Source organism: Polypterus senegalus, chromosome 8, assembly GCF_016835505.1.
Source record: "Polypterus senegalus isolate Bchr_013 chromosome 8, ASM1683550v1, whole genome shotgun sequence".
Lineage (NCBI taxonomy): Eukaryota > Metazoa > Chordata > Cladistia > Polypteriformes > Polypteridae > Polypterus > Polypterus senegalus.
The window spans coordinates 178588445-178609351 of record NC_053161.1 but is presented as its reverse complement, the minus strand read 5'-3'; the positions used below and the strand labels follow the sequence as shown (position 1 = coordinate 178609351).

The 20907-nt window shown below is 41.2% G+C and overlaps 1 protein-coding gene across 1 annotated transcript; it reads left to right on the top strand.

Moving 5' to 3' along the window:
* Positions 1-2488: 2488 nt before the first annotated feature.
* Positions 2489-20173, top strand: LOC120533552 (zinc finger protein 391-like). The gene is made up of 3 exons (XM_039760485.1): positions 2489-2556; positions 12243-12357; positions 18371-20173. The coding sequence occupies exons 2-3, from the start codon at positions 12321-12323 to the stop codon at positions 18934-18936; spliced, it is 603 nt and encodes a 200-aa protein (XP_039616419.1). The 5' UTR covers positions 2489-2556; positions 12243-12320; the 3' UTR covers positions 18937-20173.
* Positions 20174-20907: the final 734 nt, after the last annotated feature.

Genomic DNA, 20907 nt, shown 5'->3' with positions numbered 1-20907 from the left:
TCCTGTCCACTTCCAACTTTTATGGAGCTACACAACAAAATGGTCATCTGCTTAAAGCCCACAACACAGGTTTGGTCTTTCATCTCTTGAGCCAACACATCCATAACCAGATCAAAGATGTAAGGTTGCGTGGACAGAAGTAATAATTTAATTTCCATTCCTAATGTGGTCCGGTGCTCTGTGTTACAGCTGTCCTGTACAGTTGAAGGCAGATGTTTCCAACCACTTTGGGTGAATTCTTTCAAACTTACTTTATAAGCCCTCCACATATTTTATACTAACAAACTATAAATTTGGCCTATCAATTAAGACATCTGCTCTGTGCAGGGCAAAAGTCATTTTTTTCCAACAATGTTTAGACCGTTTATTTCAGTTTTTACCGACTAGACTACAATTCCAGTGGATCACAAGCTTACATACACTTCGTTAATATTTAGTAGCATTGACTTTTAAATTGTTTTAATTTGAACCAAACATTTTGGGACGCCATCCACAGGCTTCTTATAATAAGTTGCTGGAGTTTGGGCCCATTCCTCCAGACTGAACTGGTGTAACTGGGACAGGTTTGTAGGCCTCCTGTGCTCATATGCAGTTTGTCAGTTCAGATTGAGGTCAGGGCTTTGTGATGGCCTCTCCAATTCCATGACCTTGTTGCCATTTCGCCACAACTTTGGAGGTCCGCTTGGGGTCCTTGTCCATTTGGATGACCCATTTGCGACTAATTCCTTGCTGAGCTTTTGAGATGTTGCTGCAGTGTCTCTCTCATCATTTTCCTTCCGCGAGATGTCATCTATTTTGTGAAGTGCATCAGTGCCTTCTACAGCAAAGGCAAATGCTCTGTGTGTGCCCAGTGTGTGTGTGTGTGCCCTGCGGTGGGCTGGCGCACTGCCTGGGGTTTGTTTCCTGCCTTACTCCCTGTGTTGACTGGGATTGGCTCCAGCAGATCCCCATTACCCTGTAGTTAGGATATAGCGGGTGGCATAATGGATGTATGGATGATTTATGGTAGACTGAAGTTGAATTACAAGCATTTTATAAGATCCAAAGGCTTTTATTGACAATGACATGACATTTCTACACAGAGTCAATATTTGCAGTGTTGGCCCTTCTTTCTTTTTCAAGACCTCTGCAATTCAACCTGGCAGGCTGTCAATCAACTTCTGGGCCAAATCCTGACTGATGGCAGCCCATTCTTGTATAGTCAATGCTTGGAGTTTCTCAGAATTGGTGGGTTTTTGTTTGTCCACCCGCCTCTTGAGGATTGACCACAATATCTCAATGGGATTAAGATCTGGGAAGTTTCCTGGTCATGGACCCAAACTTTTCTCTGAGACACTTAGTTCTCACTTTGCCTTCTGGCCCAGTGCGCCACCATGCTGGATTTTTCATTGTTGGTCTTCAAACTGTTGTCGGATGGTTCAGAGAAGTTGCTGTCAGAGGATGTTTTGGTACCATCTGTGTTCTTAGGCACTACCAGTTAAAAGCTGGCTCAGAAATGGCAGAAGGTAGGTGAGAGGGAGGTGAAGACTTTTGGTGGATGGCCTGATGGGTATCAAGAAGAGCAGCAAAGAAGCCAAGAAAAACATCAGGGACAAACTGATATTCTGGGATTGGACTGCTGGGTTCAAGTCATTGTCTCTGAATAACACCCTTTCTGATTGTTTGGGGCATCCGGAAAAAATAAAAGGTAAGCAACGCTACCATCAGTCCTGCATCAGGTAAACAGTAAAGCATACTGATACCATTCATGTGTGAGGTTGCCTCTCAGCCAAGGAAGTGCAGGGCTCACTTACAAATGTTTGCCTAAGAACACAGCCATGAACAAAGAATGGGACCAAAACAGAGAGCAACTTCTCCCAACCATCTAAGAACAGTTTGGTGACCAAAAATGCCTTTTCCAGCATGATGGAGCACCGGGCCATAAGGATTTGACCCAGAAGTTTGATGGACAGCCTGCCAGAGCGAATTGGAGAGGTCTTGTAAAAGAAAGAAGGACCAACAATGCAAATATGGACACTTTGCATAAACCTTATAGTACTAGTGTGTTGTACCGTGTTAGCCATTATGAACGTAGTGAGAAGTCCTGCAAAAGACCCCTTTTATTGGCAAACTAAAAAGATTACAATATGCACGCTTTAGAGGCAACTCGGGCCCCTTCTTCAGGCAAGATGTAATAAACGTTATGCAATTCTAAATTAAAGCCTATGAAGTGCTTGTTTTTATACTTCAGTATACCACAGAAAAATCTGAAAAAATTATCTAAAAACACTGGAGCAGCAAACTTTGTGAAAACCAACACTTGGGATATTCTCAGAACCTTTTGGCCACAGCTTGAAATCCGCAGCCGCTCCTCCACCAGTCTCACCGCCGCGTATTTCTTTCTGCTGTGACCAATTAGACTTTACTATGAGGATGGCGCAGCCAATCGGCAGAAAGCTTCTCTTTCTTCGGGCGACAAGGCGGGACGCATGACGTCACAATGTGGAAACAACAAACTTCCCAGCACGTGTGGACGCGGTGCATTGTACAGAAAACCTCAGCACCGAGGAGTAGGGGGTGAGTAAAAGAAGTTAGCGTGTTTATTTAAAAAAAGGCGGATTTTCGGTACATTTAGGCCCGAACCGAGTGGCACATTCGACTCCAAGGTCTTTCCTTTATCTTTATTACGAGTGCTGACCGAATCCGCTTCTTCTCCCTGCTCGCTTCGTTCATCTTTTTGAATTTTCATTCCACACTCGTCACGTTTCACCTTTCGGTTTTTCTGCGTCCGCGTTCATGTCCGGTCGATGATGTGGAAGAGCGAAAAAAAAATATCAAAATGAAAAGAATACGAAATATTCTCGGGCGTGCGGTGCGTTACTTTTAATACAACTCGATCACACTAATGACTAATGCCATTTCTGGCCAACCGGATCGTTTGTATACTTTTATTTTGTGATGTGTAATGTGGTGACCCCCCAACCCCCGGTCTCCCAATCGTCATGAGGTCCTGAAAAAGGGTTGTGTGGCGCTCCTGAAAACTATACAAAAGGACGAAGGTCTAAGTCTTTAGAGTCATGGTGCTTCCTGCCTTGCTATATGGTTGCGAGACATGGACGCTATCCAGTGACCTGAGACGAAGACTCAACTCCTTTGTTACTGTGTCTCTCGGGAAAATCCTTGGGTACCGTTGGTTTGACTTTGTGTTGCCCATGGAGTCCCGAATGAGGCACGTTACCTGCATTGTGAGGGTACGGCACTACGGCCAAGTGGCGCGTTTTCCAGAGGGTGATCCAGCTCGTAAGATCCTCATTGTTGGGGACCCGAGTGGCTGGACCAGGCCAAGGGGTCGCCCACATAACTCCTGGCTGAGGCAGATCGAGGGTCATTTCCGGAGGGTGGGACTGGACCCCGTGTCTGCCTGGGGGGTTGCAAACCGAGATCTGAGTTGTTTCGTCGTGTAGTGGGTGTGGCAACGCGCTGTACCAGTGCATGCTCCGCAACTTGACTTGCCTCCCTACTCGACAAGCCCAGTGTTTATGTCCATCATCCACATCTGTGGGGGGCGTTCACGTGAAATGCGGAGAATATCGCCAGTCCCACGATACACGTGTCTCCGCTTCACTTTCTCGAGACCCGTTTCAGCTTGTGATCGCCCGCTAGTCTCCACTGGTTTATGGAAAAGTCGCCCCAACATTTCACCCCTCCACATATTTCCCTTACCACAATTTGCCCCCTGTAGATAGTGAGTAGGTTGCAGAAATGTAATTAATGCACCTATTTTTTTTTTATCTTGTAATTTATTTTAGTTTAATAAATTGGAACGTTTTTCACAAACCCAGAGGCCATGCTGTTCATTTATCGTTCTCTTTGAAAACACGTAAATGTGGTTGTCATTATCTACTAATTTTCTTTTGCCTCTTATTGACGGCACTCTCTTTGCCATTGTAAATTTTTATACAGGGTGGCCCACGAAAAAGTAGCCCGCCTTCCTGCCAGAGTGGCGCGCCGATTGACTACCCTCATCACGAAAGCTGTGTAGACGTAGTGCAAACGTGTGAGTACGAGCGAGCGGCATGTATTGACGCACAAGGAGATCATTTTCAGCACTTTCTGTAAAGTGAGTAAAGATTTTTGCATTTCAAGTTCTTTCTTTTTTTATGGAAGGGCGCCTTTTTTCGCCAGGGAGGCGGGCTACTTTTTCGTGGGCCACCCTGTATTATACGGCGCAGTGCGTATATATTGATATTGCACTGTCTGCGACGCACTGCTTGTTCTTCAGCACCGCGATGCACCGTAGATAGTGAGGCGGCAAAAACTGCAAACGCGCGCTGCGTACCGGCCGTAGTGTGTTCGGACGCATTAAATTGTGTAATGGTGCTGACGAGAAATCTCTGCGAAACCCAGTAACTCTAATTTACGGAAGCCACGATGGAAAAAAATCTAAACGTCGAGATTAAAGTCGACATTTCCACTTTATTCTAATACTTAAAATGAATGTTTAATTTACTAGATTTTCTCAAACCCCGTCATAAGTTAATGTAGCACATTAAATGCTTCATATTAAGTGTTCCCCGACCCAGTTGTTAATCTCTACGCGCTTCTTAAACTGACTTCTTGCACTGAGAGGCGCCGGCAGTGACCGCCGCACATTGACTTCATGATATTCCTGCTCTAAGAACATTCAGAATATTAAGATAAATATTTGATATCTTCTTCACGATGAAATGCATTAAAGCATGTATTAAACATAGGTGGCGTGGCTGTCGTGCTGCTCCCTCGCATTAAGGGGTCCCCAGTTGTACGTTCAGTGTAGAGAACTTTATGGCAGGTGTGACGAGACTCCAAAAAACTGGATATATGAATGGGTATCGCACTGGTTTAACTGGAATATCGTGTAAATGTGGATTTCGTGATGTGATGATCGGAGACACGATAGCATATTTCAATGGATGTTCTTCTCAGTGGGGTTTCTTTATTGCAGGCGTGCTGTCTGTCTGACGTACTAAACCTCCAGGTCCTATGCTTGCTTTTTCTTTCTGCAAATAACAAATCACCACACGATAAACGTCTTTGTGAAATTAAAACAAGTTATAAACTTAGACCTCAGAGTTTTCAGAACTTTAAACTTTAAGATGAAGTTTAGTTTGCGACATTCTACTGACAAAATAAACTATTAGAATAAAGTGGAAATGTCGACATTTAGATTTTTTCTTCACTGTGTCCGTATTTGTTTTTTTTCTTTTCACCGTGGCCCTAATACGCCTCCGTACTATATCGGGTTGCCTCCACTCTGCCTCAGTGTTGAAGATGTAAATAATTAAAATCCACTTTGAAATTCGATTTTTTTTTTTTTATATACGATTAGTTGTATGCTTAGCAGAAATCGAGAGCTCATTCTACTTTAATTTAACAAAATGCCTTTGCAGAGGGCCGTCTTAACGCGTGGGCACGCCGGCCAGTTGCCCCCCATGCTAATCTATGTATGTTGTGACTTGCTGAGTGGTCGCCACAGTGCACTGCTTTGCCCGGGGGGCCTATAATGCTGTTAAGATGGCCCAGCCTTTGCACCACTAATTTTAATTTGGATGAAATCTACCATATGAATTACACCAGCCTTCCAGAGCTGAGAATATTTCTCTCTATTATAATAACAAAAAAATCCTGGGATGAGACGACTTTTTCGGAGAGAGACTTTCATGTCCTGTGAGATGAGATTTTGTCTCTTTTTAACCGGACGTGGTTAAATCTCTTGGCACAAAGAGTAGATGACAAAGTAGAATGTCGTAAAGAATTCAAAAACATTGGCGTGATGCACATGCAGAGCAGGTTAGAGAGAACGGAAGTACGTAAATTCAAAGTTCTCCAAAAAACTGATAGTAAAGATCGGGTTAGAGCAAACAAACGGAAACTGTTACTCGGTGAAATAACGGAACAGCGAAAAGAGATTGAATATATTGTTTGGCTCTAAACTTTAAGTCGGAGACTAGTAGATCGTCTAATTCGTGTTGCCATCAGAAAAAAGTAATGTGCCCTCCTAATGTAGAGACATATCCACGAGAATTAACATATTTGTTGTTTGGTGAAAGTGACATCCTGTGAGAGAAAATTTCAAGCCCTGCTAGACAAGACTTTACGCAAAGAGATTTGGAAAAGGCTTGAACAAATCTACAACATTTACAGCCACGCACACGGTTCGATCATTTCTCATTTGTGTGAATGCTCTTGTCAGACAGAAAGAAACGATATTCACTCACGGGCAGTTATATGCGGTGTTGTCAAGATGTAATTCCGCATATGGAATCAAAATTTAATGCGATATTGATGAAAAGGTAAAAGAGATCAAATATATGGACATAGGTGATATGACAGAAGTATGTAGATATTGTTTGGCTTTAAACTTTCGGAGACTTGTAGATCGTCTGATTCATGTTGCCATCCAGGAAAAGTAATGTTTCTTCCTAATGAAGAGGCTATCTGCGAGAATTAAAAGACTTTTTGTTTGGAGAAAGTGAAATCCACATACGTGAGTGACAGACGCCTGGTGCATAGCGGAGGGGAATGGGGGGTTGACAAGCGTGCAGGGGGTGAATCCCACTAGTTTTGCTGATTTTTAAAGCCATTTAAATAAATACACTCGAGGTAAACTTTTTTTTTTTTTTCCTTTAAATCATTATAACTCCTAGTTCTGGCTGATTGGAAAACTCCAAACAATTTCTTTGAAATGGTCCCATTCAGCTCGTATTCTTTAGCACAGCTCATGAGAAAACACTGTCCTGTGTTTTGCTGTTGGTGGTGAGGAAAAGTGCTTCTGTATGTCAAGGGGAAATAAAATGAAGGTGTAATTCATAACCGCCGTGTGTCACCCAAATCAACAAGTCTGAAAATGTTTGCATGGCAGTACATTTGGGGATGTAGTTGAAATATTTGAGTTACTAATGTGTAACAATTGAGTTACTTCATCAAAGAGTCAGTTAGTGCGTTTTTGCTTATTAAAGTGACACTTGAATGCAGTTGCATGTGTTAGTAGACAACAATAAATCTTTGCTTTTTAACGGCACTTTACAATGTCAGGTTCTTAAAAACAGAGCCAAAGTAGACTTGTGTTGACTCGACAGCTTTATAGAGAGCAGAGTACAGAACAGATTGTGTAAAAATGTCATTGACTGAGGTACTGTTGTTACTTGGGGAAGGTCTGTACAGATCACGCCACACACACACAGTGTAAGGACAAAAATGTTGCATCGACAGTGGGTGTAGAAAAGAATCCCCTTTTGAAATATTCCCATTTTTTGCTTTACACCCTCAAATGAAAACACACAAACCAATATTTATTCCCAGCTTTACTTACTCAATGCTGACTCATCCAAGTGAAAGACATCACAGCTACAGTTCAGAAAAATTATAAAAAATCAAAAACAAGACCTACTGGGATGAATAAAGGACCCCCCATGTCAATGTCATTTTGCTGAACCCCCTTTTGCTTTAGAATTAGAATTAGAACATTGGAACAATCTAGACGAGAACAGGCCATTCAGCCCAACAAAGCTCGCCAGTCCTATCCACTTGTTTCCTCCAAGAAAACATCGAGTCGAGTTTTGAAAGTCCCTAACGTCTTACTGTCTACCACACTACTTGGTAGCTTATTCCAAGTGTCTATCGTTCTTTGTGTAAAGAAAAACTTCCTAATGTTTGTGCGAAATTTACCCTTAACAAGTTTCCAACTGTGTATCCATGTTCCGGATGAACTCATTTTAAAGTCGCAGTCTTGATCCACTCGACTAATTCCCTTCATAATTTTAAACACTTCAATCATGTCACCTCTTAATCTTCTTTTGCTTAAATGACAGCCTTGAGTCTGTTGATTCTTCTCTATCAGCTTTGCACATCTCGACTGAGCCCACTCAATATTTGTCCCCCACTCTTCTTTACAGTTTAATTGTTCAAGTTCGGTCACATTGGATGGTGAGCGTTGGTGGTCTGCTATCTTCAGATCTTTCCACTCATTTTCAGTGTGATTTCACGCTGGGCTCTGACTGGCCACACCAGGACATTCACTTTTCTCTCCTTCAGCCACTGTGTGGTCAGTTTTGCTGTGTTCTTCAGGTTGTTGTCGTCTTGAAGGGTGAACATTCTGTCCATCTTCAACTTTCTGGCAGAGGGTAGCAGGTTTTCCTCCAGAATTTGATGGTATTTTGTCCCATCCATTTTTCCATCTACCCTAACAAGAGCCCCACGCTCCCCACAACAGGATGCTGCCCCCTCCATACTTTACTGTTGTTATGGTGTGTTGTGGATGGTGAGCTGCATTGGTGGACCGTTTGGTGTTGAGGCCAAATAGTTTGATTTTGTTAACATCTGACCATAAGACGTTTTTCCACTTGGCATCTGAATCTTCAAGGTGCATTCTGGCAAAGCTCAAACGAGCCTTAATGTGGCCTTTCTTGAGAAGTGTGACCCTCTTGAACAAGCCACCATGGTGGAGCGCTTGTGAAATTGTTGTCATATCCACACAATGACCACTCGGTGCCACAAAATCTTGTAACTCCTTCAAAGTGGCCATTGGCCTCTCGGTAGCCTTTTTTTTTTTACCAGTTTCCTCCTTGCTCTTCCATCCAGTTTGTAGGGATGGCTGGATCCAGGGAGGGTCCTAGTTGTACCAAACACTTGCCGCCACTTTGAACTTTACTGGGCTCCTTGGGATTGATGAAGCCTTTGAGATGTTTTTAGTATCCATCTCCTGCCCTATGTCTGTCCACAACTCCTATCCCTGAGATCTTTTGACTGGTATACTGTCCTTTTGGAAGAAATACTCTTTCCAAACATACTGTATGTAGAAAGGAATGATGATTTATTGCATCTCCTCTTCTTTTATAGTTGAAAACCATATTGAAATAAAGCGAGTAAATATGAGTTATTCGTGCCATAAACCCTGTGAAAAAGCCTAGTATGGACATTAGCAAAGCAAACATCAGTCATACTGTACTGAAGGTGAAAAAGAGTGCCTCCATGACAGCTACTACGACTGAAAAGAGCTCTGTTTACGATGGGAGTCAGAGCTGTTTGAGAATCCATTCAGCCATATATCCTAACTACAGGGGTCACAGGGCGGGGTCTGCTGGAGCCAATCCCAGCCAATACTTTTATATATATATATTAGAATTAAGTTTCACAGCAAATATTAACACAAATAGAAAATGCAAACCTATTAACCTTTTAAATTTACAGACCGTACTTCTCAAGTGAGTACACAAAGGGTTGGTTAAGATGGGCTGTCAGGCCTCTCTGATCACCTCTGTCAACTTGAGTGTGTGGAGTAAGCAGAATATCTACTAAGGGGTCAATTGCTAGAAGAGCAGCGCCATCCCTGGAAGGTGGAAAAACAGCTCATGTTGTTTATAATCTGCTGGACAAGACCAATTGGTTCCATTACTTTTGTTTTCGTATTTCCCAGTTGAAGCACAGGTAGGCGAGGTGACTTGCTCATGGTCACGCAGTGTCCGTTACACGGTATGAGCCTGCAACGTCAGGGTTTGAACTTCAAAGCCTTAACTGTTACACCACACTGCCTGCTAGGTAGATCAAGCATGAGCTGTTGTCCATGTTGTGTTGGATAATCCCTACTCGGGATCAGTTTTCCACGTGAAGGTGAAGTGAAGCAATTACCCCTAGGGAACCTTTGCAATGTTAGTCTTTGTCTGATTCTCTCATGTTAGGAACTTTTTACAGACTACACTGTCCTGTCTCAGAAAAGATTATAGAGCCTCTTGCCTTCTACAGTTGTGGCCAAAGGTTTTGAGAATGACACAAATATTAATTTTCACAAAGTTTGCAGCCTCAGTGTTTTTAGATCCTTTTTGTCCGATGTTTCTATGGTACTGTATAGTGAAGTAGAGTGACACGCATTTCATAAGTTTCAAAGGCTTTTATTGACAATGACATGACATTTCTACACAGAGTCCATATTTGCAGTGTTGGTCCTTCTTTCTTTTTCAAGACCTCTGCAGTTCGCCCTGGCAGGCTGTCTGCCAATCAACTTCTGGGCCCAATCCTGACTGATGGCAGCTGCCCATTCCTGCATAATTAATGCTTGGAGTTTGTCAGAATTGGTGGGTTTTTGTTTGTCCAGCCCCCTCTTGAGGATTGACCACAATATCTCAATGGTGTTAAGGTCTATGGAGTTTTCTGGCCATGTATCCAAACTGTCGATGTTTTGTTCCCCAGAGCCATTTAGTTATCACTTTTGCCTTTTGGCCCGGTGCTCCATCATGCTGGAAAAGGTATTGTGTGTCACCAGACTGTTCTTGGATTGTTGGGAGAAGTTGCTCTTGGAGCATGTTTTGGTCCCATTCCTTATTCATGGCTCGGGATCAGGGCACCAGCAGTGCAGAGCTTGCTCAGGAATGGCAGCAGGCAGGTGTGAGGACTATTGATTATTGTAATTCACTTCTTTTTGGTCTTTCTCAAAAATCAATTCATAAGCTTCAACGTGTTCAGAACTCTGCTGCCCGTATTATCACCAGGACCCCTTCTATTCACCACATCACCCCTGTTCTCCAGCAGCTCCATTGGCTTCCGGTCAAATATCGCATTAATTTTAAAATACTTCTGTATACATTTAAGGCTATTCATCATCTCTCTCCTCCATATCTCTCTGATTTGGTACAGATCATCATCCCATCTCGGTGCCTCAGATCCTCTTCTTCTCTTTCTCTCTCTGTCCCTGTCCCCCGTCTTGCCACTATGGGGAGCAGGGCTTTCAGTTGCTCTGCTCCTCGACTTTGGAATTCCCTACCTCCTGAAATAAGAAACATCACCTCTTTCTCTCTTTTTAAGTCTAGACTAAAAACTCACCTATTCAAAATAGCTTATCCCACATAACTTTCTCCATTTTCCTATCTTGGAACTGTTTTATGATCTTGTAAATTACTTGCTCTTTTGCCTGCTTTTTATTTTTCTTTTATTATTATTTTTTACTGTGTACAGTGTCCTTGAGTGTTCTGAAAGGCGCTTTCAAATAAAATGTATTATTATTATTATTATTATTATTATTATCTGCACGCCCAGTGGGTTGAAGTGCTAACATCATTTAAACTTTTTTTTTTTTCCTCTCAACAATCAACCCTCAGTACTCCCATGATGAATCCATGCATCCATCCATCCATTTACCAAACCCCCCTGATCAGGGTCATGGGTATCCCAGAATGATAAAACAAACAAAAAAACATTTTTAGGAATTTTTTGAAAATTTATTAAAAGCAATAATTAAAAAAAAAAACCTGAAATGTCAGAGCGACACAAGTATTCAGATCCTTTTCTCAGTACTTACTGAATTCTAGCCAGGAGTCTTCTTGAGTTTGAGATGATATGTTTCAGACACCTGGATTTGGGGATTTTTCTGCCATTCTTCTTTGCTAGGCAAGCAGGTCCTCCAATTTGTAGGGATAAACGTGGTGTGTGTTGGCAGGATTTGACCTCCGCCTCCTACTGTTCTGAACTAGTGTGGCTCGGAGGTATCGCCATAATGGACGGCTGCACTCGGGTCCTACTTTGGGATCCTGAGGTGGTTCGTCATGTGGTGGGTGCGCGCGCCCAACCTCTCTCTCTCTCTCTCTCTCTCTCCTTCTTTGGACATCCTCTCAAACTGTCAGGTTGGTGGACAGCTGTTTCCAGGTTCTTCTCCCACAACCGCTCAGTTTGGCCAAGTGGTCAGCAATAGGAGGAGTTGTGCTTGCTCCAAGCTTCTTCCATTTAAGAGCTATAGAAGTCATTGTGCTTTTGGGAGCCTTCAGTCCCACAGTCTTCCTCAGATCTGTACCACAACACAGTCCTGTCCAGAAGCTCTGCAGACAGTTTCTTGTTGCTCATCTGACGGACCTTTTATGGACAGGTGTGTGCATCAGTCCTAATTGTATCCAGTCAGCTGAACTGTCCACAGGTGGACTCCAAAAAACGTTGAGCATTAGAATAGGATGTACCTGAGATGAAGGAAGGGCTCTGGATACGCATGTCAATGTGAGATTTCAGTTTTAATACAATGTCCAAAATTCCTAAAGTCCTGTTTTGTCATTCTGAGTGTTGTTTGATAAGGAAAAAAAGTGAATTTAACTTATTTTAACACAAGGCTGCAACCTAATGTTTAAAAAGTGAAGGATCTGAATACTCTCTGAAGGCCCTGTTTAGAGCGCTTTTCAAGATACTGAAGTTTTTACTGCAGTGGTTCTTAAAATGTTTGTTGTGTTTTTTGTTTTTTTTCTTTCTAGTGATCCAACATGTCTTCGAGATTCAGAAATGTGTGTTGAAGGTATCGGTGCTCCAACGCTATCTAAGGGTCACCCGTCATGTCCCATCACTGTCCGAGACTGGTGGACGGCTCTGGTAGGTGTGCGGATTATAATTTTTGGTACTTTTCTATTATCGCGACACAAAGCGCCCTTGGCTTTTATTTTGATACGTTCTCATAGATCAGGGGTTCTCAACGTCGGTCCTGGGGACCCCCTGTGGCTGCAGGTTTTTGGGTTTTTTTTTTTTTTGTTCCAACCAGCTTCTGTTTTTAATTGGACTCCTGGGCTAATTTAGTGAACTGATATTTCCCAAGTTCTGTGGTTAAGGAACAATATAGAAATTAGAACACTAAGTTTGCTAAAAAAAATATATATATAAAAATGTACCAAGCAGTTGTTAATGTATTTTTTTTTCTTTTTAACAGTATTTTCATTCTACTTTTCTAGGTGTTCTAATTGTTTAGTTAATCCATTATTTACTAATTAGTGGGTCTGACTCTAAAGTAACTGCAGCCTTTAATTATTCAGTGTTGTCTGCCTGGCTGTCTGCTCTGCTCGTTTTAAGTTGTAATTATTAAGAAACAATGAAGGGGGAAAAAAAACTGCACAGAGAAAGGGCAAAGTAAAATGAAATCAACAAAAGAAAGTTAGGCATTTAAATCTAAAGCAAAAGCAGAAATATTTATAAATGTAAAGATCATGCTGCTGTGCTTTTCTGAACGTCGAACAAAAGAAAAAAAAATACCAGCTAATGAAATGAGCTCAGTGCTATCAGGTGTTGTCACTGATTAGGAATCTGCTTGGAACAAAAACCTGCAGCCACGGGGGGTCCCAGGACCGACGTTGAGAACCCCTGATCTAGAGTCGCATGACAGTTAATTCCTGTGTTTACCTCATGATAATGACAACCCACAGGAATTACTTGCAGCCTATTGGTCAGTGCAGGACTAAAGCAATACTTCATCATGAGAACGTATCAAAATAAAAGCCAAGTGCACGTTCTGTCACGATAATAGAAAAGAACCCAATTTTTAATTATTGCTTTCCTGGTTTATGAATAGTAGCTTCTGTTTTAGTCTCTCAGATTCGGGCTGGTGATTCTATTTTTGATAACACGCCAGTTTGATTTTGATTTTTGTCTGACTATGTTCACCTTGTATAAAAATACGCTGTTTCTGTTTCATCTAATATATTTTCTCAACTTTGTTTAAAGATTTTCAAATTCGGTATGTCACAATACCAGAATGTTTGCATTTAATATCAATAGCAGTAAAAGTTCATGATACTTGATACCTGTACGATACCAGAGCAAAAATAGAAATCCCATTCAATGGCTTTTTTTTTTTTTCTTCATTAAAAGTCCCTCCATTATTCAAATGATCAATATTGTTCCTTTGTTGTTTGAATAAAACATTGTAAGAGGACATTAGAGGGTCCGCTCAAGTTGGATGGTTTGGAAACAAACTCCGAGAGGTGAGTTGGTGTGGACATGTGCAGAGGAGAGATGCTGGGTATATTGGGAGAAGGATGCTAAGGATAGAGCTGCCAGGGAAGAGGAGAAGAGGAAGGCCTAAGAGAAGGTTTATGGCTGTGGTGATGGGTGTGACAAAGCAAGATGGAGAGGACAGGAAGATATGGAAGAAGATGATCCGCTCTGGCAACCCCTAATGGGAGCAGCTGAAAGAAGAAGAACTACCAACAGTCACGGCAGCTTTAAAACAGTGGTGCAGTCAACGAGTAGTTAATCAAACTATCATTTAAGTCAACTAGCATCAGCATTCATAAAAAGCAAAGTGCAATGCAGGGCTTGAATTTTAATATGCGATAGACATGGGGATTCCTCCATTTTAACAGAGGTTTTTAGGGGTTTCAACCCTGAGTTAAAAAAAAGAATGCTCCAGTCCTGGAAAACCTGATTTATCTTAGCATGAGTGTATTCTAACTGGTTTCTCTCACGTTTTCTGTAGTAGCTGAGAAATACATCTTAAATACTAAAAAAATCAAACCTTATTATATCTGTACTGTTAATTTAGCAAATTCCAGGAAAATGTCTGATATTTTCATTTAAACAAACTCTTTAGAGCTGTTTTTGTACCCACATGTTTTTGAAATTCAGTTTGTCGAACAGTTCCTTCCTGCCAGGTTGGTAACGTTTACAATTATAAGATTTAAATGTGCATCATTGGCAGGTTAAAAACTTAATAGAGTAACGTTTAATGGATGAGTCAAATCTGATTCAAATTTCAAATGTCACAAACATCTCCTGTTTTACTTGTTTAAATCTGACCCTCTTTTTATATCATATACTTATGTACACGCGTTAGGATGAGTGGCTAGTGTAGTGTGGTGATGAGCTACGAGGTTTGTTTTTTCTGTAAAACAGTTAGAGAGATAGTGAGTGACGTGCTTACTGACTGGCTGGGTGGGTGGCAACACATTGTCTGTCTGTCTGTCTGTCACGAGAGAGTGGATTTGGTTCGGTGTATTTTTTAATTTTTTTTTTGCTTTCTTTTTTTGTAGAATTTGCTTGAACATTCCGATTGATTTTGTGACTTCTCTCATTACACTAAGTATCATGGTTTGCTTGTGGTATAAATTTATTTTCGCAAATCAGAGTGTGATGCTGCAGGCCAAGGACAGGGGGCAGTGAACAGGGCCCTCCTCACTCACGTGCCAGCCTCGGGATTCCTTAACTCCACTTAGTTAGCAAACGAGAACTACTTAACGGATTTTGATCGGTTTTTTTTTTTGTCTATAATTTGCTTGAACATTCTGGTTGATTTTGTGACTTCTCTCATCGTGCTAAGAATCCTAGTTCGCTAACAGGAGCGATATATTCGCGCTAATCCGAAGAGACGGGGCCCTCCTCACTCTCGTGCCAGCCTCTATTCGAGTTGCTCTACCTCTCGCCACGTGTTGGAGTGCACTTTGCCTCCACTTAGCTAGCAATACCTGTTTGTGCAGCAGACATTATCGTCTACAGATTGTTAAGGAGTAACGTTTGACATTTTTGAGAGGGAGAGATCAGAGCTGCATGTGTTTTAGAGCAAGAGTCACCAAGTCCAGTCCTGGAGGACCACCGTGGCTGCAGATTCATTCTAACCCCTTTTCTATATATATATATATATATATATATATACACACACACATATACACATACATGCATACAGGGAGTGCAGAATTATTAGGCAAATGAGTATTTTGTCCACATCATCCTCTTTATGCATGTTGTCTTACTCCAAGCTGTATAGGCTCGAAAGCCTACTACCAATTAAGCATATTAGGTGATGTGCATCTCTGTAATGAGAAGGGGTGTGGTCTAATGACATCAACACCCTATATCAGGTGTGCATAATTATTAGGCAACTTCCTTTCCTTTGGCAAAATGGGTCAAAAGAAGGACTTGACAGGCTCAGAAAAGTCAAAAATAGTAAGATATCTTGCAGAGGGATGCAGCACTCTTAAAATTGCAAAGCTTCTGAAGCGTGATCATCGAACAATCAAGCGTTTCATTCAAAATAGTCAACAGGGTCGCAAGAAGCGTGTGGAAACACCAAGGCGCAAAATAACTGCCCATGAACTGAGAAAAGTCAAGCGTGCAGCTGCCAAGATGCCACTTGCCACCAGTTTGGCCATATTTCAGAGCTGCAACATCACTGGAGTGCCCAAAAGCACAAGGTGTGCAATACTCCGAGACATGGCCAAGGTAAGATAGGCTGAAAGACGACCACCACTGAACAAGACACACAAGCTGAAACGTCAAGACTGGGCCAAGAAATATCTCAAGACTGATTTTTCTAAGGTTTTATGGACTGATGAAATGAGAGCGAGTCTTGATGGGCCCGTGGCTGGATTGGTAAAGGGCAGAGAGCTCCAGTCCGACTCAGACGCCAGCAAGGTGGAGGTGGAGTACTGGTTTGGGCTGGTATCGTCAAAGATGAGCTTGTGGGGCCTTTTCGGGTTGAGGATGGAGTCAAGCTCAACTCCCAGTCCTACTACCAGTTTCTGGAAGACACCTTCTTCAAGCAGTGGTACAGGAAGAAGTCTGCATCCTTCAAGAAAAACATGATTTTCATGCAGGACAATGCTCCATCACACGCGTCCAAGTACTCCACAGCGTGGCTGGCAAGAAAGGGTATAAAAGAAGAAAAACTAATGACATGGCCTCCTTGTTCACCTGATCTGAACCCCATTGAGAACCTGTGGTCCATCATCAAATGTGAGATTTACAAGGAGGGAAAACAGTACACCTCTCTGAACGGTGTCTGGGAGGCTGTGGTTGCTGCTGCACGCAATGTTGATGGTGAACAGATCAAAACACTGACAGAATCCATGGATGGCAGGCTTTTGAGTGTCCTTGCAAAGAAAGGTGGCTATATTGGTCACTGATTTGTTTTTGAATGTCAGAAATGTATATTTGTGAATGTGGAGATGTTATATTGGTTTCACTGGTAAAAATAAATAATTGAAATGGGTATATATTTGTTTTTTGTTAAGTTGCCTAATAATTATGCACAGTAATAGTCACCTGCACACACAGATATCCCCCTAAAATTGCTAAAACTAAAAACAATCTAAAAACTACTTCCAAAAATATTCAGCTTTGATATTAATGAGTTTTTTGGGTTCATTGAGAACATGGTTGTTGTTCAATAATAAAATTATTCCTCAAAAATACAACTTGCTTAATAATTCTGCACTCCCTGTATAGAGATAGATATAGATATATATAATATAGATAGATAGAGAGATGTTTGTGCTGCTAATTAACTTCTTGTGAATTCATTTGAATTGAATTCCTTTGTTAAGATTGGTTTCCTTCATCTTCATCCTTCCCCTGAGTCGCTTCATTTCTTTTATTAAACTGCACCCAAACAGAATGGAAATGTGAAGTGAGTGAGCCAGCAGAACTGAGTCAGGGCCTCAAATTCCAACCAATTTCACCCCAACTAGCTGCCAGTTCTTGTCGTTAATGACACCCGTTCTTTAATTCTGTGGCTTGTAGCTGCTCTTGTGGTGCATTAGCAGACATTTCTAAAATTGTTGATTTTCTGAATCAAAACCTGCAGCCATGGTGGTCCTCCAGGACAGGAGTTGGCGACCCCTGTCTTACAGGGCAGCTGCTGATTGCCAGGGACATCATGGCCACGTGCTCTTCTCTCCGTGCCGGGGACGCTCTCGCATCAGAGCTGAACACCATCGGATAAGGTGCAAACGTCTATTGATTTTTAAAGTTTGTCCTGTTTCACTACTACGTGGGCGCATCCGCGGAGGATAGCTAGTTGATGATGATAAATAAGCAAAGGAGATCTAAAGTAAAAATAGTTTAGGGTGTGATGTTTTTGAGGTACAGTTATTCATGAAAGTGTTTAAACTTCATTATCAATTTACATAATGGCTAACGGTACAACACCCTAGTACTACATCACTCAATCTAAATTAATTGAGTGATGTGCTTTGAAGCATTGGAACACCCTATGAATTTTATTTTATTATTAACAAATGGAGCGGGTCATTTTCTCGCTGGGTTGCTACTGTACTGTACATTAAACATGCCTGCATTTTCACTTCTATAATCGGTGTGCAGTTTCCCACAGTCGTCCTTTTATATGTAATTGTGGATGTGTGCCCATCATATGTGCAAAGTTCAGTTCATCTTGGGCCCTTTTCTGCCATCTAGTGGCTAAAGTCACTTTTTTATCAAAGTTTACCAGTGGTTTTGGCCCTCCTTAATGTTAGTAACATTTTGCTATGGTTTTTTTTTTTTGGTAAATATACTTTTATATCATCTGTTAAGGAAGAAAAAAAACTTTCATTTTTGAATTAAATGATAGGATTTTTTTATAAACCCCAATCACTTAATTTAAAATAATAATGGAGTAAATGGTAAACTGGTATAGTAGGTTTTTATTTGCAGTCCTAAGCAGACTAAACATAAATTGTCAGGAATAACATGAAACTTCGTACCAAGAATAGAGCGTTTCTGCTAGTTGGGGTTGTCTGAACTGGAATAAGCCGATTTACACTAAATGGCTGCCACTTATCACGTCTCCTGGTCAACTTCACATAATCACTGACAATTGTGCCTTTTTTATTTCTTTCTGCAGACACAAAGGTGAATCTCCGCTTTTCTCCCTCTTTACCCATTGAGACTTCACATCAGGACAACCCACAACAGACACCGCATGGTGAAAATATGAAGAAATCAACTTCTGGGTCAAAGACTTTAAAAAGATCCTTTTTGCAGATAAATTCTCATCCTATTTTTTTTTTCATTAGTAACAATCCACAACGGGTGAATAGTGCAAATCCAGAAGCTGTGCATGTCTGTCAAGAGCAAAAGAGAAGTTTGAAATGCCAAATTAGAGACAACGGCAGTCAGCAGAACAATACAAGTCAAAGAATCTATGGCTGTTCTGAATGTGGGAAAGGCTTTACAAGAAGAACACATCTTAAGAGCCACACAATCATTCATACTGGGGAAAAACCCTATTGCTGTGCTGAATGTGGGAAAGGATTATCCAGTAGTGGAGGACTTAAGAGCCTCAAGAGAACTCACACTGGGGAAAAGCCCCACCGTTGTTCCAAGTGTGGTAAATATTTCTCAAGAGACAGCAGTCTTCAGGAACAGAAAAGAATTCATATTTGTGAAAAAACCCCATTCCTGTTCTGAATGTGGGAAAAGATTTGCAAGAAGTACACAACTAAAGGCCCACACACAAACTCATACTGGGGAAAAACCCTATTCCTGTGCTGAATGTGGGAAAGGATTTGCAAAAAGAGACAGTCTCAAAAACCCATGAGATAATTCATACCGGAGAAAAACCGCATGGCTGTTCTGATTGTGGGAAAAGATTTACAAGAAGTACAAACCTTAAGGTCCATACACGAACTCATACTGGCGAAAAACCCTATTCCTGTGATATATGTGGGAAAGGATTTGTAAAAAGAGACCGTCTCAAAAACCATGAGAGAATTCATACCGGAGAAAAACCGTATGGCTGTTCTGAATGTGGGAAAGGATTTTCAAGAAAACAGCATGTTAAGATCCACATAAGACAGCATACTGGGGAGCAGCCATATGGCTGTTTGGAATGTGGCAGGAGATTCTCAGAAAACAGACAGCTTAAGAAGCACATGGAAAAACACAATGGGGGGATGTCTTGAAGGAGTAAGATGGAGGGTGAAGAATAAGAGAATGAAAGTAGAAGTGAAATATACCTCTCCAAACTACTCTAGTTTTGACGAGTACCTTCATGTGGTAGGCTGCATTATACAGTATATCTATGGAATCTTTTCGGGGTGAAACTACTCGTATAATATGAGGACCCAATAAAGTCGTTCATACTGGTTACTGGCTTCCTGATTTTAACTTTGACACAGCACATCTCCCAGGGTAAAAAATAAAAGCCCAACCCATGCTTCTGTACTTCGGAAGGTGGTGATGGTAGTGATAGTGAAATATCTTCAGACGAAGAAAAGCCCTTGAATGTGGTGTCAGTCCACAGCAGTGTAGCTAGAGCAAGAAAATAAGAGGACTGGTCATAGTCTAGTGGTCAGTTGAAGATAAAGGGCTGATCTTGTTCTGCTACTTTTTATGCAACAAAGCCATCTATTGAAGGGTTAGGCACCTTTACGAATGCAAACCAAAAGATGGTATGAAATAGGAAAAGGAGCAGGAGATGGAAAACCTCATGCTAGGGCCCACTTTGATTTGAAGCCAGCTATGCTAGAGGTTCTTCAAGGCTTTCTGTATCCTTAAACCAATAACCAATGTTGTAACTATCACCATATTTATACTGTGATGCGTCCAAAACATTTTGTCTTTTTCACATAGGATTCAAATGAAAAATCGGTCTACTTTGATTTTATTATCATCAGGATTCTATTATCATGTATAAAAAAAAAAATGCATCATCTATCACAGAGGATGATTGAAGCTTCTGGTCTACAACAGATAACCCCTAGTGATGGGCATTATTATGTATTTTACTGATTTGATTCTTTCAAAATACCTGTCTAATGAACGGATTCCTTTCATTCATTAAAAAGGATTACGGCCAGCACCAATAAAAATTCGTTTTTGTTTCCCATTTGGATGAACTGCAAAAATGTAATGAAATAATTTTTATACCTACTTTGGTAAATGTTAAGTAGAGAAGGACGACCCATTTAAAAATAAAACTATTCATGCCATATGACTGTCTCATCTTTGACAGTACGTTGTTCACATCTGTAATGCCTTTTAAGAGCAGAACCTTTACAATAGGAGAAGACTTATTAAGTGTTGTCTGTGTTGGATTCCCTATATTTACATTAAATAGATTGTAGTTAATAATGTGTGTGGAAGAAACTGTTGCCCTAAGACCCCTTTTGAGTCAGAAATCAGGCAGGAGGAAGCTTACTGGTGCATCTTTAATTTTTCTTCACAGAAAGGGAGCTGCAGTCTGCCATGGGACGGTCCTGGGAGGAGAAGTGTCAAGAGATGGTCCCAGAGCAAAGTCAGAATCACATATTTTTAGACAATTGACAGCGCAGAACTAATGTCTACACTTACATATGACATTTATTTAGGTATACAAGTTAATGAAACAATCCGAGTAAAAGTCTCATTTCACTACATTCTTGGCCTTTTTAATATTTT